This window comes from Passer montanus, unplaced genomic scaffold (genome assembly GCF_014805655.1).
Source record: "Passer montanus isolate IOZ18808 unplaced genomic scaffold, ASM1480565v1 scaffold4, whole genome shotgun sequence".
NCBI classification, from domain to species: domain Eukaryota; kingdom Metazoa; phylum Chordata; class Aves; order Passeriformes; family Passeridae; genus Passer; species Passer montanus.
In genome coordinates, this window is record NW_024368818.1 from 2,809,410 (window position 1) to 2,837,175 (window position 27,766).

General features: G+C 39.7%; 1 protein-coding gene across 2 annotated transcripts in view; it reads left to right on the top strand.

The window, feature by feature from the left end:
* Positions 1-12,252: 12,252 nt before the first annotated feature.
* The window catches only part of USP12 (ubiquitin specific peptidase 12), a 32,841-nt gene continuing 17,327 nt past the window's right edge, over positions 12,253-27,766 (top strand). The window contains exons 1-2 of one of the 2 annotated variants that reach the window (XM_039718523.1): positions 12,253-12,423; positions 23,184-23,264. In XM_039718523.1, the coding sequence (XP_039574457.1) occupies positions 12,376-12,423; positions 23,184-23,264 (129 nt within the window). In that variant the 5' untranslated portion in view covers positions 12,253-12,375. Of the gene's footprint in view, positions 12,424-23,183; positions 23,310-27,766 lie in introns of those variants that run through there. The other variant, XM_039718524.1, reaches the window with a different exon arrangement.

A 27,766-nucleotide genomic window follows, 5' to 3' on the forward strand; every position in this document is an offset into this window, starting at 1 on the left:
GCTGGCTTTGTGCAGCTCCGGTGCCGGAGCAGGCAGGAATCACCACGGGAATTGCAGTGAGGCAAGGGACGCCTCCTCCCCCTAAGCTGAACGTGCCGGGACGGTTCAAAACTTGTCTCAGCGAGGAGCTGCCCTACTGCAGGAATTTTTGTTTTGAATGAACGAAGCACTTATTTAATTTAGGGGAGGAATGATTACTTAAAGTGGGGTATAAAAACCTTCTTGATCCTCTGACTGACTTCACGGTTCTAGTAATGTTGTCTTGCAAAACTCGAGCCCTTTCAATCATCACTTTAAAGCAAGTTTAATATTTATGGACTGCAAGAATGGGTATGGAGGATTAAATTCACTGTCAAGTTCTGCTTGCAGAGCTGCCTGGCAGGACGTGTTCTGACAGAAAGGACCTGTCTCCACATGAAACGCTTTGGAGTAAAGTGTTATATTTAGAAAAATGTGTCTGTACTCCATCCCTTCACCATGAAAAATGTAGAATTTACAGCACCTGATATCTATGCAGAGAAAAATCTGTATAATTTAATATGCATTCAGCCTAGGTACCGTGAAACTTTTCCAAGCATGAGGATCATTACAAGCCTGAACAGCTCTTCGGTGAGAAAGTGCACTGGCAACAGAGAGGATATCGAGCAAAGTAAAGACAGGAAGGCAAATCCTAAAAGGCATTATAGGGTAAAGGAAGCTAGGCATTTGCAGTGAGTGAACTGCATGCCTTAATCTTACCAGTGATTTACGTGGAGGATGTATCTTCACATCCACCTGGAAGGAACAGGGAAGAAACACCACGTGTTAAAACCCAGGTCCACAAACAGAACACATGGAAACACGTGTGGAAAGTGCCATTCATAAGGGAGTGGTATCTGGGAACTTACTTGAGCTCTGCTCTGTTTGTGGCCAAGTAACACCTTCAGAATTTGCTACATATTTTTTTTCCTGAATAAATCACATTATTCAATTTTCTGTAATGTTTTTTATTCATAAATTTACCTTGATTAGCACATTCCCAGGATCCTTCTTTAGCTCCACATTTCAAAGAAACAATCATGTTTCACAGTTTGTCTCCATTGAATCACTCCCTAGGCATGCTCAGTCAGATGGATTTCAGATCCAGAAATCCATCCTATCTACCAACATTTGATGCATGGTTTCCCAAAACTGAGACCTGATGAGCAGTTAAAGACTGTACATGTTGCTCACAAAAAGATTGCTTAATAATGGCTGTCTGCAGCAGATAAAGGTGCACAGTTTGTGGGGTGGGTTCTGATCTGGAAGCTGGAGCTAGCAGCCAAGCAGCTGTGGGGGCGACCTGCAGCTCTGCATTGCAGACTGCGTGTGCTCCCCTTACTGCCCTGCCCTGCCCTCAAACAGCCAGCCTGAGCTCCTTTTCCCTCATCAAACCGCAGGTTGTAGGATGCACACTCCAATTTCTCCTGGGCTGTAGGCAAGCACCACATCTGGTTCTGCTCCAGAAACACCAGGTACTCAAGACGGGTGAACACAAGTAGCAATCCACAGCTTAACACAAAGATCCAAAACACCGGGAAGGTCCCAGGCTGGTGCTCCACCCACTGACGTACTCCAAAAATCTTTCTACACCACGGTAAACTTTCCCTCCCACTTTGCCTGGTGTGGAGGTAGAGCAAGACAGGGAAAACAGCTTCAGTGGGAGCCAATTCAAAAGTTGCGAAGGGAGCTTGAAAGGGAGGGCTCATTAGAAATCAGAGGAGTGAAGAGTAGATAAACATCACTTTGTTTTTTTCACAGTGGAAAATACCATGCCAAGCCCTAACCATTTTCACTCCCCAAGCTCCCACAGTCAGGATCCTGGTGTCTTCTCTGGGAGAGCCCTATTTACTTCTGACATTTCTCTGCAGCATCTGTGGGGATGATGGCTCTCTGTAAAGAATAAATGTGCTGTGATGATTCTGCACATGGGGTTGCCAGGAATCCTTCACTGAAATTTTAATGCACAGTGGGATCTGGCTTGCTCCTTTGCTTAGCAGACCAAGTGATACACACAGAGATCCTGAGTGTGACATTCCGTTTGTGTTGGGTAATTCAGCAGGTGTGTGGAAAGAATTTAAATTAAAGAGAGTTTTTAAAGGGCTTTGATGTGAAAAATGAAAAATATTCCCCTTCACTGGAGTGTAGGTTTCCTGTGCCTCACAAAATGCATTAATTACATGAAAAGAGAAAAAAGATAGCTAATTAGGACTGGAGTAAAATTTTAACAGAAATAACTGAGAATAAATAGGATTAAAATCTGCAGTTCCTTTTGTGATAACGTTGCAAAACCAAGATCCTAAATCGAAAATTAAGATTGTGACGTTAATTGGTTACCCCATCCACAGAAGTGCAGCATCTGTACTATGCTTTTGATTGAAAAACTACTGACCAAAGTAATCTGTCACCTCCTCAGCTGACCCAGTTATTCCCTTGTTCACTCTTTCCAAAAGGATCTTGTTATATGGCGAGTCATGCTTCTGTCCTCTTTTGTGGTCTCTTCAGCTCCCCCATGATTCTAGCCCTAACAACCAACCTTTTTATTTCTGTAGTTAGTTCTTCTCTTTATCCACAAAACCCCTTCTGTAAATGCAAGCTTGATTGGCAGTTAAAATCAATCAGATTAGTGTCTAATCAACCAACCTCCTTCCAAAAATGACAGTGCAGACGAACTTCTTCAAAGGATTCACTGTGGAATTGCAGAAGTGCCAGTACAGGTGGATATACTGAGCTGCATTGCCAGTGAGGCATATCATGAAGAAAGGAATGGGAAAAATTACAACCTTTGAGAGAAATAAAAAGGCAAAAACTCTATAGACCAAGAATTGTGATGGGGCTCAGCATGTCACACATGGGTGGAAATTTTCATTACACTTACAGTACTTACAAATTTGTTGCCAATTCAAAGTGTTCCTCAATGCAGGAGGATTGACACCAGAGTGAAACAAATGGCCTTTTTTCCATTATTATCTAGACTGCAGCATGAAATCAGAAATACTGAACAAATTCCATCATTGCACTGCTTATTGGAGTAACATGGCATTCTACCCATAGAGAAATCATCAGAAACTACCAAGGAAGCAATTTTGTAACTGTGACCATTTTCTTACAGGTACCAATTACTATAAGACATTTATCAAGCTTCGGATTTATCATTTCAAAAGCAATTAAGGTCCCTTTCTTTCCTTACTAACAGAGCAACTTCTCAATCAACTGGTTTTATTATTCAATGTGTTCATTATTCAGTTATTCAACGGGTATCATCATTCAATGTTTTCTCAAGCTTCTTGTGTTATTTTTGTCTCTCTGCAACCTCTCCTGGGTCCAAACCAGTTACCCAGGAACAAGCAGCTCCTTATATTGTCACCATCAGCTTCACTGTACATTTACTTGTTTTGGCTAAAGGTAATTAGCCACTCCTACACTGATACAGATGATAATTACAGAAAATTCCACTCCTTTGTCATGGAGGAACTCGGCTGCTGCCAGTAGCAAATCTGCATAAGGTGGGGATTTTTGTGGGGATTTTCTTTTGATAATGTACAGAATATCAGTATAGAATTAATATTCAAATATATTTTAAAAAATCCGATCTTTCACAATCCAACCTTGAGCCCTTTGCTACCCTCTTGGGAGTTACTAATACAGTTTAAGAACTGGCTTAATGATTAGGGTGCTATTTTCTCTTCCTTTATGTCTGATCTCATGCGTACTTCTAGCTGGAAGAACAATGCTTGCCCTTTTTCTGTAATTATTTGCACAGAATATCTCCTTTACACTTTAATTTTACCAAACTAAATTCTCCATTTTCCTGAAGCCTCCACACACTTAGCAGGCTCTGTGCCTTTTCTCCCATTCCCACACACCTCTCTTGATTATCAGTGATCCAATTTATACACAACAGTCCCAGTTAACTTGTTTACTGTGAACTCATTACTTCTGAGATACTTTCTGCTGTGTACTGAGGATGATCACAATCATCAACAAAATAAAGGTGCTGTAGTTTAAAAAGGTCTGATAGATATAACAGCACAAAGTAAAAATGTGGGTGGAATCATTCTCTAGTCTATAAATACTCTGTGGCATTCTATTAGCAAATTGGCATCTGAAGTAGCCATTTGCATTTCTCATTAATTGTTCTGATCACAGCTATTAGCATAATTGTTTTTAATTACTTATGAAATGGCAAAGAACCTTGCTGGAATGAAAGGGCTGTATAAAATATTGCTAGTTTTATTTCAGGTAAATAAATGTTTTCTACTTAGTGTTAGCTGAACTCCAGTAAGCACAAATTTAAATTTCTCTTCCAGCTATGCCAGGTTAAATTTGCTTTTCTGTATAAATGCCTAAAGACAAAGTAGACGCTTTATGATTTTAATAGTGCTACAAAATGGTGGTTTTAATAATGCATGAAGTAACCAGAGTTATTGCAACCTCATTGTAACAATCTTTCCGTAAACATTATTGTCTTGACTCTAGATTTAAATATCTGGATGCCAAAAGAAACTCCTATCCTGCTTCCATAGTATCTTCTTGAAAGAAAAGGAAGGAAGGATCACATCCAGAATCTACAGCAGTAAAAAGCACACTGTTCTCTGCATTAAGAGTGCTTTGCATGTGTTTGTAATTCCACTTAAGTATTCTTTCCTAGGTGCTTTAGCAGTTTGGATCTGTGGTCAGAAAATGTTGGCCTTCACTGTGTGATTTCCTTTTTGCCTCCTTTCCAAAGTGGGAAATGGTCTGTAGCTTCTGCAGTCGTACACATACCAGTATCTTAAATGGTGAACCTGAGACAGGGTCCTTGCATCGCAAGGCACAAATGCCTTAAAACAGTTGTATTTTTAAAAAGTACATGTGTGTTTACTTTCGCCCAGTTTTGAATATTTTCAGTCCTGCCATCATTTTCCAGCTTTCTAGCTGACTGAGCCATAAACTTGTTATAATAAGGTGAATTTCTCAAGTAATCCTCATCACCTGATCCCAGGAACTGTGGTTGCAAGGGAGCTATCAAATATCACAAGGCTTGTGTTAAAATAATGAGAGTTGGCTACACTCTGACAACCCCTGTCAGTGAGACAATGATAGCTGCTCTGAACAAAAACTGTAGCCAGAAAAGAACAAATTAATGGTCGGTCAAGGAGAAGTGAAACAGAGAATTAGCAAAGGGTAAACCTGACCAAACTTTGACCAATCGAGGATAAACTAGACCAACTTTCCCATCTATGTAATAGGAATAGTAGGACATATGTATGGAGCAGGGTTATTGTTAATGATCAGTTAATTGGTATTTGTGAAATGCTTTGGAGTCCTTCATGGAATATGCAAAAAGTAATATGAGCTAATCAGCATATGGGCTGTTCCAAGGTAGCTGCAACTTATTTAAGGGAGAGAGTCATGTGAAGGGACAAAACAAGGAAAAATTCCCACAGGGCATGTGGCAATAAGTGCTGCAGAGAGAGAAAAGGAAATGAAATTGCAGGGCAGGAGAGAAAAGGAAATGAGACCATACAGGACAAAGAGGTGATGCTTGCATTACTGTAGTACAAAGACACAGGGCACAAACTGCAGGAAATGGAGCTTTGTTAGTTCTGCTGCTCTTTTGATAACTTGCAGTTGATTGGTGGGTTTGGATTTTTTCATTGTTTGTTTTTTTCCCTTTTCTGTTTGTTTATGGGGTTTTATTTAGCTTTGTTTTTAGAAAAAAAATAAGTATAACCAGAAAAAAAAAACCAAACAAACAAATATAACCAGATGGGAGTATTTAACTGACCATCTGCAAGTACAGAGGGGAACTGTGGGTTCTCCAGGGTATCAATCTTGCAAGAGAAGAAATCAAAATTATTCTACTTCTGTACTGCTGACAAAGAGAGCATTGTTTGAGAACTGATTGCAACAAGGACTTGAACAATAGCTTTAGATCAGCGGAAACACAAAATATTGCTGTGACACATGTTTCAGTTAAAACAAAAGTAATTCACCATCCCTTTGTGTCATGAAAGACACGGGCTATTAACAGTAAGTGCTCTTTAACAAATTTATTATCACCACAAAGCAGTTTCCAATATGTTTTTCTACCTCTTATTGGATATTATTTCCTACTGCATATACTTCATGCTGGTTTACATATTTCTCCTTAGCCTCCCTTGTATCCTGGTACTGCGGAGAACTGATTAGTGGGGGAGACTGTAACACACAAACTCTTCACCTGGAGGCTGCCTGTTGTCAGATGGTGCGTCACTGTTGTTATTCCATGACAGCTAATCTTGCTTTTGGGAAACTGCTGCGCAGATCACAAAAATAAAACCTTGCTGACTGCAATGGGAAGCGTTGCTTGGTATCCTGGTAGGGAACACAGAGACTGAGGAGGCATCTTGCACTTCTTACCTCTAATAATGGATTTTCCAAGTTAGCGTTAGACACTGTCACTGACTCCTGAAGTTTCAGGCTAAGGAGAAACTGGAGTTACTGAAACAGTGGCATCTTGAGTGCCTGGATCAAGGATCAAAGCCATTAATTTTTAAAAAGTTTCCATTTCGAAAGCATTTCATTACACTATTAACACCCCTCCCCCCTTCTTTTTAAACATACTTGTGGCCCTATTTATTCAAAAGATTATGTTCAGAACAGTGTAAAAAAGCACAGTTATTATTTTTGTGCGTAGCCCACATCCTTTTATATCGAGATCACCGAGACCCAAGCTATGCACACTTCTCTTGCAGAATACAATAACATTGTTCAAAAGAGTTACCATTTTATAAATGGACTCTTTTTCTACAAATTATAACTTTTTTTCCAGTTAGAATTCCATCTTTTTTTAGAAGTCTAAAGACTCAAACTGTGATAACAGTTTAGAAATCTACTGTTATTTTCAACACAACTAAATTCTTACATTTTACAGTCCATTGGAAATCTCTCTTAACTGATGTATATTTTATATTTGTAGAAATTTTTATTCAGTTTAGTAGCATAACATGTTTTATTTTCCCTTTTAGCTTCTCAGATGCTGGTTATCCTTTGTATAGCAGATTAATTGTTTGCCAGCTATACATATTTGGCAAGATGCCCAGTATCAGCTGAGCTGTGTAAAGCAAAGTATGAAAATATCTCCGTCTGTGAACTCAGCAAGAAACAAATATTAACCTCTGCTTAAAAAGAAAAAAATAAAACAAACCAAACCCATCAAAACCAAAAACCAACAAAAAAACCAAGAGAATTCAACACCTTTACTGAGGAAATCTTTGATCTTCTAAAATGAATGTAAGGGAAAAAAATCATCATGAGCAAATTTTACCGTGTCTGAGAACTCTTGCCTAGTCTATTTTCTTAGCAAATTTGGTCTAATAATGATTATTTTCACAATTCTTTGTAAAATATTATGAGATCTACTGATAAAAAACGCTAATAAATAAAAAATATTTATCTATTGTACAATTATACATCATAATTTGTACATTTTATATACTTTCCTATAATAATAACTTGCTCATATCTTGCTTATGATTACAACTAAGAAAACACATGCTTTTGAACCCATGAATAAAAATGCATCACTTGTTTAACTATTTGCTCTGATCCCCCCATATCCAGGTAATTTACCACCACCCCTGTTGTGGCTGCCTGAGAGCCTGTACAACTGTTATGAAAATAGTTGTATTTTCTGAAAACATACCTTCAATGTAATTTACAAAAATAATGTACCAATACAGATGTTTCACTGTCAGTCAGTACAAGATGGTTTGATAACATTATTTTGAAAATATATTTCCTGTTGTCTCTTCAGTTCCCCAGAGAGATCCAATTTCAATTTTCATAATGCATTAAGATCCAGTGCTGTATAATTTATGCAGCACCAGGTTTTCCTGGAATTATGAGATATGAGTTGGGGAAAATTTCCTTTATGTCTTACTCTCTACTGCCTCATAGCCCAAATCCCGGAACACCCATTGTCTACAAAGCAAGATGCATTTCCATAGCAAGGCTGGTTAATCTATCATGAGAATGGTGGATGACCTTTGCTGGGATATGTGTCAATAAAAATACATATGGTGAATTCAGATGACTTTTTTGCAAGGACAAAACCACCCCCACTATTACGTCTGGATCCAAAGTTAAGAGTTTCCAGAACAAGTGGAGGTATACAGAATCATAGAGCCATTTGGGTTGGAAAAAGACAATTAAAATCAAATCCAAGCATTTACCCAGCATTTCAAAGTCCACACTAGCCCATGTCCCTAACTGCCATATACACAGAGCAACCTGTTCTGGCCTCAGATCTGACTGTGCTAGAGCAGAAGCTTGGACTGAGGACCTCCAGAGGCCCTGTCCAACCTGAAATACCCTATTGCAGTATGATCTTGCAGAGAGCACTGTGCACACTAGTCCAACAGCAGGTGTGGTATGAATGCATGCAGGCAGTGCACCAATAGTCAGACCAGCTGGTGGTTTGGTTTGACTGGCTAGCAGAGGGGTAAATAGACTTGTGGGACCAATTCTGTTGTCAAGCAACATTAATGAAAACCTGACGGGCCCCAGGTTCAGCAGAACCATCTATAATCACAGATGGATGGTACAGGCACAAACACACCTGTACCATGCCTAGTCTTCACTTTCTGAAGCCAACCCACACACCCTAGAGTAAGCTGGGTGCTTGCCAAACCACAAGATTATGAAACAAGGAGAGGCACAGGTTAAGCAGCAGCAGTTTACCCTTGTTACATTTTTTTTTGCTCCTCTGTGTCTCTGTACACTCACGGTGTAAGTTCTTCAGAAGATAGAATGGGGTTTTCTCTTAGTGTCTCACATATTGACTGAGAAGGCAAAGTGCTTCACAAGTCAGTGGCCTCTGACTTGTATTCTTAGATGTTGTGCTAGTACAAATGCTATGCAATAACCACAACTTCATGCTCTTAAAGATTTTCAGGGCAGGGAAATAATTATATCTGTTCAACTGATGTACCTCTGTAAGAAAAGAATCCATTCTTTAGTGAAGCCCTTAGGAGATAGTGTGGGTGCCATTTCTCTTGGCAGCATATTCTGACCATTAATGTCTCCCACTGTTAAAAAAATGTGTGCCATTTATAATTAAAACTTGTTTCATTTCAGCTTATAGGTATTTTTCATGTTATGCCTCTCACTGTGCAAGATTAAAGATCACTGTAGATACCTTCCAGTCTTTTTGAAAAGGCAAGCAGATTGTGCTCTTTAAGTCTCTCCATACAAAGAATTTTCTCCTGCCTCAGATAATTTCTCAGCACTCTTTTGACAGCAAGGACACCAGAGGCTAGTACAGTGTTACCACAAAAATCTGTTCAATGCCATATCTGAAGGGAAAATAATGTCTGTTCCTGATTGCCACATCCCTGGTTCCCTTGTTATATAGGCAAGAATTCACTTATTTGCTTATGCCATGGCATTAGACTGGCCCATGGCCACTCCAAATTTCTTTTTAGTCACTGCTCTGCGCAACAAAGCCCCTCATCTCTGCAGATGTGACCTGCTCACTGTATTTTTAAGTGACTCTACTTGAGCATATATCAAAATATAATGCATCTGAATGGGATGAATTTTCCAAACAATGCAGGTCTTACGATAATCCCAGAAAAAATTTAATTTCTCATTTAGCTACTCCTTCTGTCTTGACAGCATATCAATTTTGCTTTCTCAGTGCTGAAAACATGAATGCCTTTATTTGTTTTTCCTGCTGTTAGGATCCCAGCACTCTCCTGCCAGCTTTCCTTAGCAACTTTACCCTTCAGTGCTGCTGTTCATGGCATAGTTCATCTACCAGTTTCCTGAATAAACCTGCCTGATCCTCTAAATCCAGGGTTGATAATCTCCTCCTCTCCTTCCTCGGCCTGCACAGGATCATGTACTGAACTCCTCAATCACTACAGCCCAGGCTTTGATAACCAAGGGATTGATTACTACATCCCCAGTTCCTCCTTGGTAGTGAAGAGCAAATCCAGCTGCAAAACACTCCTGGGTGGCTCAGCCACAGTTAAGAAGTTATCCTTGATGCCTTCCAGCAATCTCCCTGATTGCTTGCATCCTAATGTGTTATACTTGCAGTAGATATCAGACAGGCTAAAATTATCCCCAAACCCATGGTTTGTGATCAAGAAACTTCCTTCTTTGTTATTACAGTTCCCCTCAGCAGATTGGCTGGCCAGTTGGCAAAGATGCTCTGGTTGCCTTTTGTCAGGCAGTGATACAGGACGTGACTGATATCTTTTCTCAGACCAGGTCAGTCACCGTGCTGATCTATATGAATTACAGTCATTCTGTTTTCAAAACTCTGTAGTCTCAAGTATACACAAACACATGCACAGTCCTGGTTTACCCACCCTATTTTTCCTTAGTTCACCAAATGGACTTCGGTTTTGAATAATTCCAGTTGCCCCAAAGGGCTTGATGATGACAATTACGGGATGATTTTCAATTCTATTCCTCATTTCTTCATATTTTACTCTAGTTTAATGGTTGATTGTGCAGAAAGTGTTTCTGTACTTCCCCTCATTCTATGTGGTGTGAGTTCAGTTTGCTTATAACACAGCAACTCAGTTTACACAGAACAAAATGAGTCTCTCTGTATGTTACTAATTTAGCATCTTCCCAGCTGCTCTTAGTCTCCGACCACGATTATCCATACCTGCCAGATACAGGCCAGCACAGCCATACATTCTCCACACTTTTTGAAATGTAAGCCAATAATAACTGAAATAACTCCAAAATAACTGAATTTTTGCTTTGGAACTAGAGACAGAAAGAGAACTTCACAACAAGTATACTTTACCTTCTTTCTCTAATGTATGGGAAGGAAGAAACTTCTAGGCAATCTCTGATTTTCCAGTTGAGTGCCTTTCAAAATTTCCTGCAGTATTCTCTGGCCTGAACGGTTCCACTTGATGCTACATAATTGGTTCCAAACTGAATTATCTCCCAGATAACGGTATCAGCTTCTGCAACAGTGCAATTGCTTTTTGTGCTTTTCTGCTTCAGGGAGACAACACACTGCCTTATTTTTTTCATGTCATGTTTTGAAATTTGGTCTGCTCTGGATGGCAGAGGAATATCTGTTGTGGTGGATCTGACTAATACTGTAAGGAATTGTTTTGGAGATGTTTCTGGCAGCAAATATATTTCAGTAGATGAACTGCTGGATATCTGAAGGTTTGACAGGTCTATCCTGCTAAATACCCATTCTTGCTTTTTTTGCTCAAAAATGGCCAATCCACTACTTTTGTTTCTATTCTTTCTCATTCCCCTGATGCTGTCCTCCCCCATGGTTTCTGTGGCAACAGTTTCAGAATGTATTCATCCAAGAGGTGTTCATTTTCTCAGCTACCATACTTTTGAAATATACTATTTGAGATGACAGGTATCTTATAAAATGGTTTTATGTGATATAAAACCATTTTCAGGATATTTCAGGTTGCACTGGAGTTCATTTTTAATACTTTCTAAAGTCATATCCTTTATGTTTCAGCTGAAGGAAAATTTACTATTCCATTAACTTAGTTGCTAAAGAACATTTACTTCTGAAGATCGTAGAAATTGCAATGATTTAATGTTGTAGATATTAAAACACTTTACAGTGAATAGATGTATTTATGATCAAGACCTTGTGTGCATTGACATTGTTCTTAATAATAATTCATCTTGATCTACAAGATTTTTCCTATGTGTGAAAAAAGACAGGGTGGCAGATATCTTGGCTAGCTTTGTGCTTCTTCAGTGCAGGTATCAACTCTTGAACAAGGCATCCAGATTTCTTCTTACAATCTGCAGACAAACAATATGGTTAAGCTCTTTCTCAAGTACGTCCCTCAATTACCGGGTATGACTACTCTGCACATCAGCTTTATTTTCCCACATGTCTGAGGCTGGCGCACTGTGGCCCCTTCCAGCCTGACCCATCCCGTGATTCTATATCGGAATAGGTTGCCCAGGGGGGTGGTGGAGTCGCTGTCCCTGGAGGTGTTTTAAGAGGCGTCTCGCTCGGGCGTTGGGTGATGTGGTTCAGGGGTCACAGTGCTGGGTGGACGCTTGCACTGAAGATCTTAGCGATCTCGTCCATCCCTGCCGATTCGGTGACTCTGTACAAACTCTGGCGCCGCGGACGAGCCCGCCCGTTCCCTCCGTGCCTCTCGCGGCGCCGTGCCGAGCCGTGCCGGCCCTGGCGGGCGGGGCGGAGGGCGGGGAGCGGGCTGTGACCCGGCGGGAGGCGGGGCCGGCCTGCCTTCCCTCACTGCCTTCCCTGCTTTCCCCCCCTGCCTTCCTTCCCTGCCTCCTGCTCCCGCCCGGCCCGGCTCCGCTCGGCTCGGCGCTGTGATTGGGCCGGAAGATGGCGCTGGGCGGATGGAAATCCTAATGACAGTCTCCAAAATCGCCTCCATCTGTACCATGGTGAGCGAGGGCCGGCGCTGGGCGGGCTGCGGGGGCGCGGGCGCGGCCGTGGGAGGCGGTCGGGAGCGGAGCGGGGCTAATCGGCTTTGGCAGACTCAGCCGGGATGCGGGCGCCGAGCGGGATGAGCCGGGTCCCGGCTGCGGACGGGGCTGGAGCGCGGGGGGACGGAGCGCAGCCTTCCCCAAAGTGTGCCGAGAGCGGGGGCAGCGCTCCGGGCATTGCCTCCGGCCCGGGCTGCCCGCTGCAGCCGTGGTGGTGACGGGCGGGCTGCTGGAAGCGCCCGCCTTCTCCCGGCACACTCCGTAGCGTCCCTGCGCTCCCGAGTGGGGCTGGAACGGCCCATCCAAGCCCGGGTGCTCCCCGGGTTCCCCGGACACGTGCGGGCATCCCGTGCTCCCTGTGTGGTGTGCATCGATCCAGGTCCCGACAGGAGGCTTCTCCCCCTGATCGCTTTCGCATTGCTCGCTCCCGTGGTGAATTAGAGCCATAAGCAGGAGCACAGATGTGATAGAGCTCTCTTGGGTTGTTTTAAAGAGGGGTGGGGAGCTCAGTAATGTGCTGATGGAGGAGTGATGAATTTAAGGAAGGAAATATCCCTTAGTCAGTAGAAGTTACTGGTTGTTATGGAAGAGATGTGCTGATGGTTCATAGCAGAAGTTCTTACATTTGTGCTCTCTTCTGTCTATTCCATTGCCGTGTGGAAGTTCTTGTTACCAAATGTGTTTCCACGGGGGAAGGGAAGAGATGAAAAAGGGGAAAAACGCGCTCTGTCATCTACTCTGTTAATTTGCTGAACTGCCATTATTATGTCTCATCAAACAGTGAGAAATGCTTACGTTTCATATTATTGGAAACCGATTTATGGTTTTCATAAATCGTGCTGCAAAGAGGCTTGAATGTCTCAAACAGATCTTCTGGAGGTGGCCTGTGAGAATTTTGAGTGAATATCTGTAAGCCCATAGGATGGGATTGCTCAGGTGGTGTTTAGTCACTGGAATAATGGGGTTTTTTGACATGGGAGGTGACATATTTTAGTTTGGAATTGGAAGAGTCTGACTTCTTGAATTTATCAGCTGTATATTTATCAGGCATCATACTGACATCTTGATGTGGCCAGATTGGTGGGACATGTACCATGTGCTTCAGGAGTGTCCATTCTCTGAAGGCAGGTTTTGGGTTGCTGAGGAATCAGTGTGATTGTCCCCTGAGCTGGGGTGATCTTTTATTGCAATTCTAGCTGACATCTTTTCACCCAGAGCTGGCTGCTGGCCTTTGTGTCAGCATAAATTGAGTGCTGGCCTCTTGATTTGGGTCAAGTGTGAGACCTCACTGCTCTGCTTCTGGACTGCGCACAAAGCATAGGTCTGGACTGCACAAGCAGATAGTTTAAGATTATTCTGTGTGTCTAATGTTTATTAGAAATGATGTTGTGTCACTGAGATTTAGGTCAATCCTGAAATAAAATTTTCAACAAAAAAATCTTCTTATTACTGACTAAAGTGTCTGTATCCATAAAGCTGAAATTCTGGTGGCAATTAAATACTATTTGTCCAATCACTGTCATGTGCACTGAGGTGGATGAACTCCAGGCATAAGATTTTTGTTGGGCCTTTCTAATCCATAAGTTTTAATAGTACTGTGATATAGGACACCTAGCATAGGATACCAGCTGTAAAAGCTTTTCAGCAGTTAATAGAAGATTGTGCTTAAAAGTGTATCTGTAAAGATAGTGTGAAGGAGCACGTGGTGTTTGCTGCGGTGTTGTTCAGAACTGTGTGGTTGAGGCGAGCCAAATCTTTAACAAGAGTCAAATACTTATGTTTCAGCATATGTTTTACAAAATGGAAGAGGATTATAATTGCTGAGTAATGCTAATTTTTTTCTGGCAATGCTTCTTTGTGTCAACACACTTTGATAAAGTGCCAGACAACTACCGAAGAATTCTTACAAGTTTTTCTTGCCTTTTCCCATGCCTCTTACAAGAACTCTCAGACTGTTCTGTGTCTTCTTGTGAAGAAAAAAGTTCTTGTTAGTACAACACCACTAACAGGCAATTTTTGTCAAGAGACAGTTTGTGCCTACACAAACCTAGCATGTGTGTACAGTTAAATCTGTAACAGAGCAGTCTAGAACTATATTGAAGAAACTCTTCCATTGCAGTTCTGTGTTACATGACTTCTTTTTTTTAATCCAAATTCAAGTTTTGCTTCTGCTGATACATTTATATTTTATGTGTCTTACCCCTGCTGTTCAAGCCCTGAATATTATGAAGCAGTATATTATGTTTTATAGTATGGGCATGTTGTGTGAAGAGTGATAACCTGTATGTTTAGTTTATCTGTGGTACCTTTTGGGGATGAGCATCCTGTCTGTGTTGGTTGGTTCCTTTGTATATGCTGCATTAGTTCATTGGTCAAACACCTCAGTGTTCATGCCAATGTTAACAGGGCTCTTTCTGCAGTAATGTGTCCTAGTGTTGTATTGCCTTTCAGCTTCCTTAAAATTCTTTGCTGTATATCACCATTCACATGCTTCCTTGTGCTGTAGTAAGTCTTAATTACAAGGCTGGAGATTGTGGAAAAGCTCTGAAAATACCTTTACCTTGAGTGCTTTAGCCACTGTTCTTGTTGTGGCTGGATGAGGTTAAAATTGTGTGGTCTGCTTTTTAAAATTATTTTTAAAGTCTTTGCAGTAAAAGTAGAACTTGGTCTTTACCCTCATCCATGACTAAAACTGCAGTCAAAGCCTTACTTCACTGAACTGTGTGGGATTTTTATGCATGTCTGAGGAGATAAAGTTACCTAGGCTAACTGCAGTGAAGATGTGCCCCATGTTATACTCACAGATTGCATCTAGGACTTCTGACTTCCGCTTCTGTTGTCTAGAATCCAGGAAACACTTGCTAGCAGTTAAAAGGCATCAAGTCTTTGAGTAGCTGAAGCAGAGAGAAGATAGAAATTACATTTGTAGCTTAAAAGCTATGAAAAGCCTCCGAGATGTCAGTCTCAGACATGCTCAAGGAAGTTGTAATGGCAGTAGTACTTGTTTTCAGTGTTTCTTCTAAAAAGTGGCTGATGATGTTGACACAACCTGAAGAAGTGTGATAATATTTTAAAACTATGCTAATCTAGAAGCTGTAGCACTAGACATCAAAATCTTCGTGTTTTGGGTGTTTGTCTCTGCATTCCCTTCTCCGTCTGCCATCTCAGCATCTTGCATGCAGGTCTGTCACTGAATATCTTCAGTGATTGTTTCAGCCCCCCAGCCCTGACATGGAATACACAGTTGGTGGTTAGATGTTGATTGTGTGATGTAACAGTGTGTTCTGCGTGAGAACCTCTGCTTGTCTTACAATCCAAATTTTTGTTGTGTTTTTGAGAGGATTAAGACGTGCAGAGTCACTCTGAATGGCTGGCTATTGTCCTTTTCCTGCCTGCCTCCTCTCGAGGGGCACTGTCAGGAGCACCCTTTTGTCCCTTTCAGTCACATTTCACTAGGGTGAAGATGTTTCAGAGGTGCTAGAGTTGAAACAAGCATGTGTGGGAAAAGGCATCTTAGAGGAAACAGACCCTGGAAGTGCCCAGCTGAGGGAAGGTTGAAGTGCACCTACCTTGAGTGTCATAGCAGAGAGGCTTTATAAACAATCCCAGCTGCAGGAAAATTTTCTAGCTTACTGTGAAAGAGGTGTGCATTTATGGGCTTTCTTACTGCTTCAGGAATTGTTTGTTTACAGTAGGGTTTCAAACCTGATTGTGAAATCTGCACTTAATGTAAATTGATGTTTGCCAGAGTCTGCAGCCAGCCAGCAATGGCTGTGATGTACTCATCGTGTTCCTTCTAATTGCACTGTCTCCTCTGGAGCACAGATTATAAGACTTAAACATTAATTGATGATCAGGTTAACAGATTCCACAGGAAAGTATACAGAGGACCCATGCTGGAAGAAATGAGAATTGAATTACAGCAAGGAGAGAAAAGTTATGGGAAAACAGCTTCAAAACGAGGAGGTGACAGAAAAAGAAAACAGCAGAGAAGGAGAGGACTAAAGCAACACAGAGGAAACCTCAGTGTTGTGGGGTTCCTTTATCCAGCTGTCTGACCTGCTCGTTTAGCACAGTTGGCAAGAAGGAACATGTGCTGTGTGTCAGGCACGGCGTTTCACTCTGGCACGATGACCTGGACGTGCCGTGCTCCGGGGACCGGGGTGTTCAGACATGTGCTGTGTTGTGGTGGCTCTGTTGCAAGCCCGGGAGTTTTTGGAGAAGTATTTGTTGGGCAGTGGGGTGGGAGCTTGCACCACAGTGGGGAAGTCCACTCGTCTGTTGGAGCTCTTATCAGGAGACATTTCGATGATAAACACGGCACTAAGATTCAAGGATTTGTCATCATCATTTTTCTAGCTGTAACATGCTGCAATAAAAGATGAATATTTATATTTGGTCCTTAGAATACTGGGTTTGTGGCACTGTTTAGTATACTAATTAATTTCAACAAATTTGTTTTCAATTTTCATCAAAGTCAAAATATGACTCTTAACATAAAACAATTGTCAAATATGAAACACAAAGAAGAAAATTCTCCAAGTTACCTAGTTGTAAAGCAGTATCTATACCAGTACAGGGAATTATTTACTTGACTTATTATTTATTTGGATGATTTGATTTATGTAACTGTTCCATTTTCTTTTTACCTGCACATGTGTGTATATTCATCTTGCATGTTCTAAGCACAAGGGAAAATGAAATACCAGTTTGGACTCTAGTCTGGGCAGCAGAATTTTTAGCTGTGTCAGTGGGAACAACTGATCCCATTACTAGACAACACTTGAATAATTAGATCAGTCAGTGATGTGGTCTTTGTATTTACTTTTTACATTCCTGAAGCAACTAATTTGCATTAAAACTTCTAGGAATGATTCTGTAAAAATGTGGCAAGAGGGCCTTTTCTATTCAAATTTCTTGAGGGGAAGAAGTGTATAAAAGCTGTGCAAGGACTAACTTTTGTTTTCCTGACTTAGGGAGATTGCTAAAGTAAAATGCTTTTAACAAATGGTTCATTTCAGTAAGATCTATCTGATCTTTCAGTTGAGGAGAAAAATAATCTATATATTTTCTGCAGTAAAACCAGAAGGTTGTATTAATGTGGGTAGACCAAAATAAGAAAACATCTTTACCATCTTTTATAAACTCAAATTCTTTTTATGATTCCATGAAAACGGGAAGTTATAAAAACAATATATTTGTTTTCTGAAACTGGAATTATGTAAGTAATAAAAGCATATAAAACACACCACAGGATGCAGCTTATAAAAAACAGCTATTGAGCAAATGTGTTTTCCCCACTTGCCCTGCATTTTGGGTAGTTAGGTGAGTCTAATTTTTCTGAAGTATTAGCTTGTCTTTGACTTCAGTACTCAAAAGGGTGCACCATCTTACACTTCTCATGTACAGGCTGCTACCTGTAGTTGCTGTGAAGGAAAATACATTGTGACTGTTCAGTGGGGCTTGAAAAGATGGGTTTGGTAGACATACCAAATGTGAAGAGAAATTAAGTTTGTGCTTTGGTATAATTTTCCTTACTCGGACAGAGGTGTTTTTACTTCATACTCAGAAAATCTTTTGTCTTAGCTGCACATGATGAGAGTATATAGGACTATGTCTTAGACTGATTAATAAAATAACACTATTTGGAAGTATTTAAAAAGCATTAACTGAAACTATCCAAATATTTAATGTATTAATAATGCATGTTGTTTTGCAAAGAAATGAACAGCAAGGATTATTGAATCCCACTCATATTTCACTGCTACTTCCTGGCTAGAAACACTATCAAAAGAATTGTGTTTCAGTTTTGGTTGCAATTGAAGCAACAAATATGAGCTGATTTAAGATAGCTGTTCTCTTTGCTCTTAGTCCTGATTTGTGTGAGTACACAGAAATGTAGGCATTCACATATTCTGATAAAATGTAACTGGAAGGGTAGAATTCTGCATTTCTTCTTTAGCAGAGAATTCCTGCCACAGTGTATTAATTAGTGCATTGGGCTGTGAAATTCTGTATATCTTCACTAGTTACATAGACAAGGAAGAATCTTTCTAATCAAAAGAAAAAAGGGAAAGCAGTAGTGAGTGCTTCTGTGCTGAGATTTATTTTTGCAAATTACAAGTAATTCCATTAATTTTACCTTTGTTCAGGAACATTGTTATTCCTGAGTTTCCCTTTTACTTGTGATGCCCTTCTGTCACTAGAAAGAATAATAGTTCTGTGTTGTGTGGTGGTATTGTTCATTTTACCTGTAGCTAAGGTCATGTTTAAAAAATTTTGGGTAATAGTTCTGTGTTGTGTGGTGGTATGGTTCATTTACCTGTAGCTAAGGTCATGTTTAAAAAATTTTGCTTACATATGCCTGTGCAACATGGTTTAGTTATTTGAGTCACCTTTAATCAGTGTTGTTCCTTGCTTCTTGAGTGAGGTGGGAAGCATTGTAGGGAAGGATCTAGCATAGTGCACGTGTGAAGGGAGAAGTGGATCTTCGGGATGCTGGTGACAAATGTAAGTTTTCAGAAAAGAAAATTGTATTAAATTAGCATTTCTCATTTTACTGAGGAAATATACAGCTTAGTTAAACTAGAAGGTAAAGCTGTTAAACAGTAAAAAGATGACCCACCAAGCTCTCAAGTGATCTTTATTCCAGAAAGGGATAGATCAAACCCCCCTATCCCAGGCCAATAGGATGTGTAAGCCTCCAAGCACGTTAGGCTGGTTATGAATCAAGGCTTTGTAAGAGAAATTCTGCCTGCTAGGTTGGATGCTAATGACCAGGTAGGACACTTTAATGCTGCAGTTGTTTGCCTGCTTGCTGACATGCTTTTAGACAGTATTTTTATTGTAGGGTGGCATCCCAGTTTCCCCTGCTTTGGTTTGCATCTTGGGAGCAGTCATAGAGTGCCCAAATTAGATGACTTTTGGAGGAAATTACATCAGACAACACAGATCAGCTGCAGCTGGTGTTCAGTCACAAAGCAGCCTGTAACTAATCTGGCAAGAACGCTCTGCAGCCCAAGGTGTGTATGCCAGGTCCTAAGCACCAACTGATTTGTTTTACAGATTGGCTCCAGTTACCTTATCCCTGTGTCAGCTGTTGGTGTCTCAGAAGGACTAGTTCAACACGAAACACCACAACAGTGTAGCTCTGAGGCTTTGAGAAAAGGCAGTAATAAATGGCATTTAATGATATTGTTTCAGCAAGTGAAAAACAAAACAAACAAAAAAATGCATCTGCATTGGTCTGTGCTTTGGTTTTTTTCTGCCCTTTTCCATTGAAACATATGGTATCAGTGGGCTTTTTAGTTTGTTTTAGAAATTTGAGATGATGTATATTTGTAAAACATGAAAATCAGGAAAATAAAACCGTACACATTTCAAAGATAATACACCTTCCTATTCCACTGTATTTCCTGGGCTTTGATTCCGCTAAACTGAAATAAAACCCTCATCTAGTTAGTGTTAAATGTGTTGATTTGTACAAAACTCAAGCTCTTAAAAAAAAAAAGTTGAGACAATTAAGGGACTTCTTTGACAAATAGATCCTTATCCCTTCAATAAGAAATTAGCATTTAAGGCAAAATTTATAAATCCAGTAGTATGGCTTTTTCCTTTAACTTGATGGAGGAGATACAACAATTAATGTTCAACTGCTTTGAACATGATTAAATAAAGGTTACATTACTTATCATTTTGAAGGATGAAATCTGTAGTAGTTCAGTTTTACACCTGACTTTCATTAGGTTTGTAAAGGTTTTTGTGTAATCATTGATAATTTTCAGTAACAAATAAAAAGCAAATCTTGATTTCGTACTATGTTCTTGTAAACACACCTTAGTTGCAGAACTTCCCACTTTTAAAGCTGGTTTGCATGTACCACAAGAAATTTTAGTGCTCTCTCTCTGTACTATTGTATTTGTGCTGGAAGGGGGTTAATGTAAGGCAGTGCTTGGTTGTGCAGCTTTTACACTGCTGCAATGCTAAAAGTGGTAAATCCCAATACTACTGCAATATTATCATCTTCTTGGACTTCTGCTGTGCCTCTGTTGCTTCTCATTTCTGGATAATGACCAGGTGCGCTTCCCCGCAGAAGGACAAGGGAAATTGGAGGTGGATGATGTGCTGACCAAACTTAATGATGTTCCTTTCTGTCCCCTGTGTAATATCCAGGCCAGGTTGCAGTGTGGAGACTGAACACCTGTTGTGTGTGTTATTAAGTGAGGCCCCCCAAAAAGAGAGTTTTATTTGGGGATTTTCCCTGGGGATCCCAGTTAAGTGGCAGAGGAATAAATTCTCTACTCCACAACATACAGCACAGCCTGAAATTTCCCAAGTCCAGTAACTCCAACTTGGCTGATGAAAAGAGAGGAAGAGAGGCACTCCCACTTCTGCCTTAAACCTCCTGTGTCCTCATGTCCAGGAGATGACACAGAGCCATAATGGTTGGTGCTGCTGCAGTGCTCCCCCCTGCATCTGTATTTCCATAATGGAAGAGTCAGCTGGGACTGATAATGTGGGCTGTAATCATGCCTGGGAAACACTTTGAAGCAAGGGATAATTAGGTTTTAAAATAGCTTTTATGGGTCAGTTGTGAACACGCATTTGGTGTACTCTTGCTGTGTTTCTGCTCTTTGCAACCACTACACTGTGCACAGGATAAATTATTACTTTGGAGGGAGAGGTAGCATCCTTTATGACAGACAAAAAGAGAGCTGTAAAGGGAAGTCTGAGTAGCTTGAGGGGTTTTACAGTGGCGTAAAACATCCGAGCTGGTTTGTGCTAACATTCATAAACAGCTGCATTTAAACACAGATGATGCCGTGCTTTGAAGTCATGTGAAAGTCTGAGCCTTGAATGAAGCTTCTTTGAATACTCAGAAAACCGTGACGATCTGGTAGTATCTCAGCATGTCTTTCTTATTGCCAAGTCGGATCTTTATTGTGCTAGAAAACTAAATACAGTGTTCAGGTCTGTGCAAACAGAAACATCAATGTTTATATCATAATATTTACCTTTCAAAGATGGAGTAAAGTAGCTACTCCACCCTAGCTTTGAAAAGAGAAAGAATTTCCTTAAACCTGCTCTTGAATTTATTTTTAAAGAGGTAGAGATTTTAAGAATAGTGTAAAAGTCCCCCACAGTTCCTTCTTTTTCCTCGTTTATTTGTAATATTCACCTTACTGGAGCTTGTGGATACATTTAAATAAGGCTGCAAAACTAAATATTCGGAGTCTCAGAGTGCTTTAATCTTAAATGAGGGTTTATAGCCCGTTTCCTCAGCACTATAATCTCCATTTGAAAACACCTTCTGAAGTAATAAGCGCTGCAGCTAAATCCTCAGGAAAGGAGAGGCTTTATCAAACTGGGTGATTGGAGGGGATGTGACTGATGACAGCAGCTGGGGCTATGCTGTGAATGGAGCAGAGCTGTGGTGTGTCAAGCGTGGAGTTTTCCTGGCTTTTGCCCTATTCTGGTTAAGGTTGTTACCTCCTCATGGACCTTTGGGCACGTGCTTCCCGTTTCAGAGCTGCTAAGGTGGTTTGTGTAAAGTTCTGCAGTACCAGGTCGTACTGTGGCAGATGCCGCATCATCACCTCATTTTTATTGTACACATTTTAACACAGTTCTAATATTCCTTCTGTTACACTTCTCCCCGTCTGTAATTAATCTGTGCAATCCTGTGTGCTGGTTTTGGTGCAGTCCATGATTTTGGTGTAAATTAATTGTTGTAATATGCCATGTAATGGCTATTTGTTATATCTTTGCTGTGAAAAATGAACTTGTTGGGATGGAGTTGTGGTTTTAAGGTTCTTTGATGCATATTATGCTCTATTTTAGCTGCACTTGTATTCCTGCTGGAATATTCATGCTCATGTATTAGTCTCATTGAGGATATATATAAATAGATCTAGATATATAGATATCAGTTTTGTTGAATGCAAAAAGTTGTATACATTTCCATTTCTCTAAAAGCAATCAGTGTAAGAACTCATCCAAAGTCTGACTTTTCCAGGATACAAGTTTTTCTGTCTCTAAATAGAAAAGAAAACAATGTTTTTCTTTGAAGCACAGTGTTTACTGCACCAGTTCAGTCAACAGCCACAGAGTACCCAAACTAACATTCTCTGGCTTCTTTTTGAGGATCAGACCCAACAGATTTTTTTTGGGCAAAGGCTGCAACATTTGTAATGCGCATCATCACTAGCTGTACTACATTTTTTTTAGTTTTACAAAGTTTAAGGCATTTAGCAAAGCACTTAGAATAACTTATATTTTCAGTGTAAGTGAAGCAGACCAGTGTCTTTGCTTCCTGTGAGCAATCTGCATCTCTTAACTTATTCTGGAATGTGCTTTACAGTGTGAAAATTACTCTTCTTAAAAGGAGCTCACCAGTTGGCCTTGTATGACCTGCTTTGCATCCTGTGTTAGTGCAAGTGTTACCAAAGTAGTTCGACTCTGGAAAGAATAAGTAAAGAATATTGAAACAGTGTAATTGCATGAAAATACATAAAAACTATATAACTTTGAGATCCTTTTGAACAGCACATATTTGGAAACATCTCTAACGTATTTTTTAGTTGTAACCAGGTGTTTTGCAGGTTTTTTTAATGGATGGTTTGTTGGTTTTGATTGCTTATTCTTGCTGAAAAACTTTTTTCCTTAGCTGCTTTCACTGTTACCACACTAATATTTTGCTGCTTTTGATTTTTTCCTAGGGCGCCAATGCCTCAGCTTTGGAGAAAGAGATTGGTCCGGAACAATTTCCAGTCAATGAACACTATTTTGGTTTGGTTAATGTGAGTCTCAGAACATAACTTACTGCTTTGAAAGGACAGGAATAGGTTGGTTAAACAAGACTGGGATGAGTGAATGCTTAAATTTCTGAAAAATATAATCACTGAATATTCATATTATTGAAATGTTTTTCAGTATTTAGTGTATTTGTTGAAATATGCTACTGGATTGTTAAAATGGGCTCTCTATTGAATACTTTTATTTCATTTTATTAGTTGTAGGGTAATTTTTACATCACTTTCATGTTATTCAAATGTGTAAGTCTTAAAGAAGGCTACTTAAAATATGTAGCTTGTTGTTCATAATATGCCAATAAAGTAAAAAAAAATTTATTAAAAGAAAAAATCTTGTGAAAGACTGTGATGCTAGGTAGTATTTATATCTGCTATTTATATAAAGAATTAAAAAAAAAAATACAGCCCAAAGAGGAAAGCAGAAAAAAAATATATTGGATTGTTTGAATCAATAATTTGTTTTAAGGAATGATTTAAACTTTAATTTCTGATATTAGTGATGAAAATTGTAACTTGTTAGAAATTGAATTATACTGATGTGAAATATTAAATTAACTGGGCTTCAGAAATGACATAGTTAAAACAGGTTGATTTAATAAGAGCTATTGTCTTGCTTTTCTTAGTGAAACTGATTATTTAAATGTTGTCCTGGTACTGTAAGGTGTCTCTACCTCCAGGTGCTCAGCGCTGACCTGGTTTGAGAGTCTGCAATCTGAGCATGCACTGTGGAGCCAGTAAACACTGACAAGCTGACTTCCGTGCATCTCAAAACCCCGTCACTGAAATTCAAGTGATTTCTTTTCCTCATGCAAGCTGCAATACTCCCCAAGTGCAGCTTTACTTCTCTGGGAAGAGGAAATGCAGCAGTTTCTCTGTTAATGCCTCTCAGTCCTGCAGCTGAGCTGAGGCTTTCCATTTTTCCAATGACATGATTTCTCAGATCTGTTACTCTGTTGACAGATAAACTGTTTTCCTAATTTCTTGTCCAAGTCCAGAGAGGATTTAAGACTTAACAGTGAAATTGTATTGTACACCTAACCTTAAAGATTTTCATAGTTTTTACCCTTAGGAGAAGGTTCAATAAAGGACTATCTTCCTAATATGTCGTATCAACATATATCAACAAATTCTGGCTTTTTGTGCTCAAGAGGGAGTAGAAATTTGAGTGGATATCTGTCATTGCACTCATTTAAGAGGCAGGCAGCTACAGTATATCACAGTGCTTTTAATTTTGTGCCTACTGCAGGAATTTTGCTTATTTTAGCTTCAAACAATAAAATTTTATGGGCTAAAATTCTTTGAATTGTAACAAATAATAAGATAGGATCTCATTACATTTATGGCACACTGGTGCTGTTTTTCAGGTGGAGTGGTTGGCAAAGGAAATTCAGTGATGTTGGTGCCTGAATGTTTTTCAGCTCTGTTCTGCACGTTGTGTTTGCTAACACATCACATATACACCATAAATGTGCAATAGACTTGCAGCATGTAAATTTACCAGGAAAAGTGAAAGTAACAAACTATGGCCAATGACTAGAAAGAATGACAGTGATAATGAAAAGAAATACTAGATAATTAGATTGAGAAGTGATAGAAATCATAGTTTTTGTCTTCATTGATTTCTCTAATTCATTTGTAGCAATTACAGGAAGTGAATCTCCTAGAGGCTTATTAACATTTACTGCTAAGTTTTTCTAATTTGTTTATTGATTTTGTTTGTCCTAACTTTCTCCAGAGTAATGGCAAAAAGGGAAATAATATGGAAGTCAGTAGGTTTCTGTGTGATAGGTGGCCATTTGAGGTGTCTGGAATACAGAAAAGCATTTTAGATAAAGATGGCAATCCTGAAGTAGAGATCTGTCAATTTATCCAGTGGTGGCATAAAAGAGGAGGAGGCAAAAGCACTGTTTTAATTCTTTTCTTCGCTTTGTAGTAGAATCTAGAGATTGTTCAGAGGATGTGCTGAAAGAGCAATTTGAGAGGTAAAAGAAGACCTAAGAAAGGGCAATTATGGGAAACATATGGAAGACCAGATGGTTGATGGGAATGGAAAATTCAGCTTAGACTTGAAGGGACAATATCATTCACTAAATCAGCAGGAAATATCTAAGATATGTGGTAAGATGAAAGCATTAGGAATGTGATGTCCCATGCATCTGGACAACCAGGAGCATCAAGTCTGTTTATCACTCTTCTTTCCCTCTTCAGTGCAGTAATGCAAACTGTTCCAATCTATGTGTTTCACAAATTACATCAATCATTTTATCCAGTGAGGGTGAAACAAGGTTTTTAATCTCAGAGAGCTGCTCTGGAAACTCTTAAGCAGTTCACCAGATTTCTAGAGCAGAAGATTTGATTATTCAGTCTCTTGCAGTGGATCTGTGTGTTTTGCAGAAATCCTTTTCACTGGAATGCACCAGTGCAAGAATGAAAAGTTATTAGAGCTGCCAGTGCATCAGAGCTGGGAGGAGCCCCAGAACTGCTCAAAGACAGTGTTCCAAACAGATCTAAGTTCTTGTAAATCTCTTTGTTGAATGGGGTTTTCAACAACCACATTTCTCCCCAGTTGTGTGTGCATCAGAAGAGTAAACTATTAAGTGTTTTTGGGTGTGCAGTGTTTTTGTTTTGCCTACTGTCTAATTTTTCCACATAGGTTTGGGTGTTGTAACTTTGCTTTCAGAATTTAAATGAGAAAAAGAAAAGGGGTGTGTGTGTGTAAAATGTAGAGAATGCAGTATTTTTGTGAAACAGTCTGATTTCTCAGAATTTAGAGCAGCAGAGAAGTATGAACCGATAAACAGAAAAAAATGTGGATTTTTTACATCTCTTAGTCATGTGTAGTGTAAGATGGCCCCAACAAGGACTTTTTGACATTTTCTACTGCTGTTCTGAGGCGGGCTGGCCAAGCATGAGGTCCCAGAGTGCAGGGCTGGCACTGCCAGGTGCTGTGGCTCTGCGGCAGTGCTGGCTGGGCTGGGGAGCAGGAAGGTTTCTCTTGGCAGCCCAGCCCAGTGCTGAAGGTCCTGGATTAGAAAGCTCAGTGTAGGTGTTGAGTGGGTGGTGGGAGCATGGGGAGACTGGAGCAAAGGTGTTGGGTGTTTCTCTAAAGATGGGAGCTGAAGAAATACTGGTGGTCAGACCAGCATTTTTTCATTTAGCAAATTGAGTAGATGCGTAGTCTAGAAACCTCCCAACCATTTTCCACTTGTTGCTTAGTACAGGTACCTTTTCAATTTTTGTTCATGATTGGAAGCATTTATTTTAAAAATATTTTGAGTTTTGAAGTGATAAAGACTGATGCTTTAGAGATAAAGCAAATGTGAACTAATTAAATTTTCTTCAGGAGTTTGCTTTCAAACATTCTTCTGTTGCCTGCTGTGTTTCTCAATCTGGTTGGAGAAAGCCTTTTATGAACTTAATCTGGTTGCTTTTATTTTATACTCACAGGCATGTAGGTTAACATACATTCATATTAAATTAATCTGAATTTTGTTCTGTGTTCTGAGGTCTTCATATTTTGTCCGTCTCTCACTGCATGGTTGCCATTCTAATTAATTTATCACCAGACTGCTCCTTTTTGAAATTGGAATCTTACGAAAATTCTAATTTGCTTGCTTTTCATCTTTTGACACTTGCTGTAGAAATTTTAGCAGTTTTCCAGTTTGATTAAATTTTAAGAACTTTCTTAACACTTTAATGTAGTTCTCTTTTTATGGCTGTTTCTAATTATAAACTCATAAACAGCTTACAATATTAAATGTTTTGACTGAAGCTACTGTGTGATTTCATCAGCTTCCTATAAGTTAAAAAGCCCCAGTTTTTCTCTTATGTTCATTGACTTATTTGCAGATTTGGACCACAAAAAAGCTAATAGAAACATTTTTCCTAGCTTAAATAAAGAAAAATAATGGATGTTAAATTCATTACTTTTTAGTATGGATACATCTTAATATTTTTAAAATATGCTTCCTACTTATTCTTTGAGTCTTGGTTATTTAGAAAGTAGTTCTTCATATTTCATTTTCACTTTAAAATAGAGGAGAGTAATTAATTTTTAAGTTTTTGTAATTAAATTGCATGGTGCTCTTGTTTAATTGGGAGAGAGCAAAAAGTAGTTACTTCCCTGTTATTCCTAAGATGTGAAAGCTTTTAGTTCTTTATTGAAGGAGCCTGCTCTTAAAATACCTCTGAAGGCAGTCTTTGCTGTATAATTCTCCCCATCACAACGATAAAGTCTCAGAATTTGCTACCTATATGTGCTGCTATCTCTGTTTAACATAAATCTGAATGTTATTTCCACATTTTGCAGAATGTGTGCAATGGGTGCATGCTTCAATTTGCAGTTTGTGGGCTTGCAGCTCAAAGGCTGGATTACTTGCTGAGAGCCTCGTAAAGATTTTTCCCACACTTTCACTGTTGGATAATAGGTTCCACTGGAGGAGGGCAGCTTAAAATTGGGATGGCTTTAGCCACTGATGGCTCACCATGCC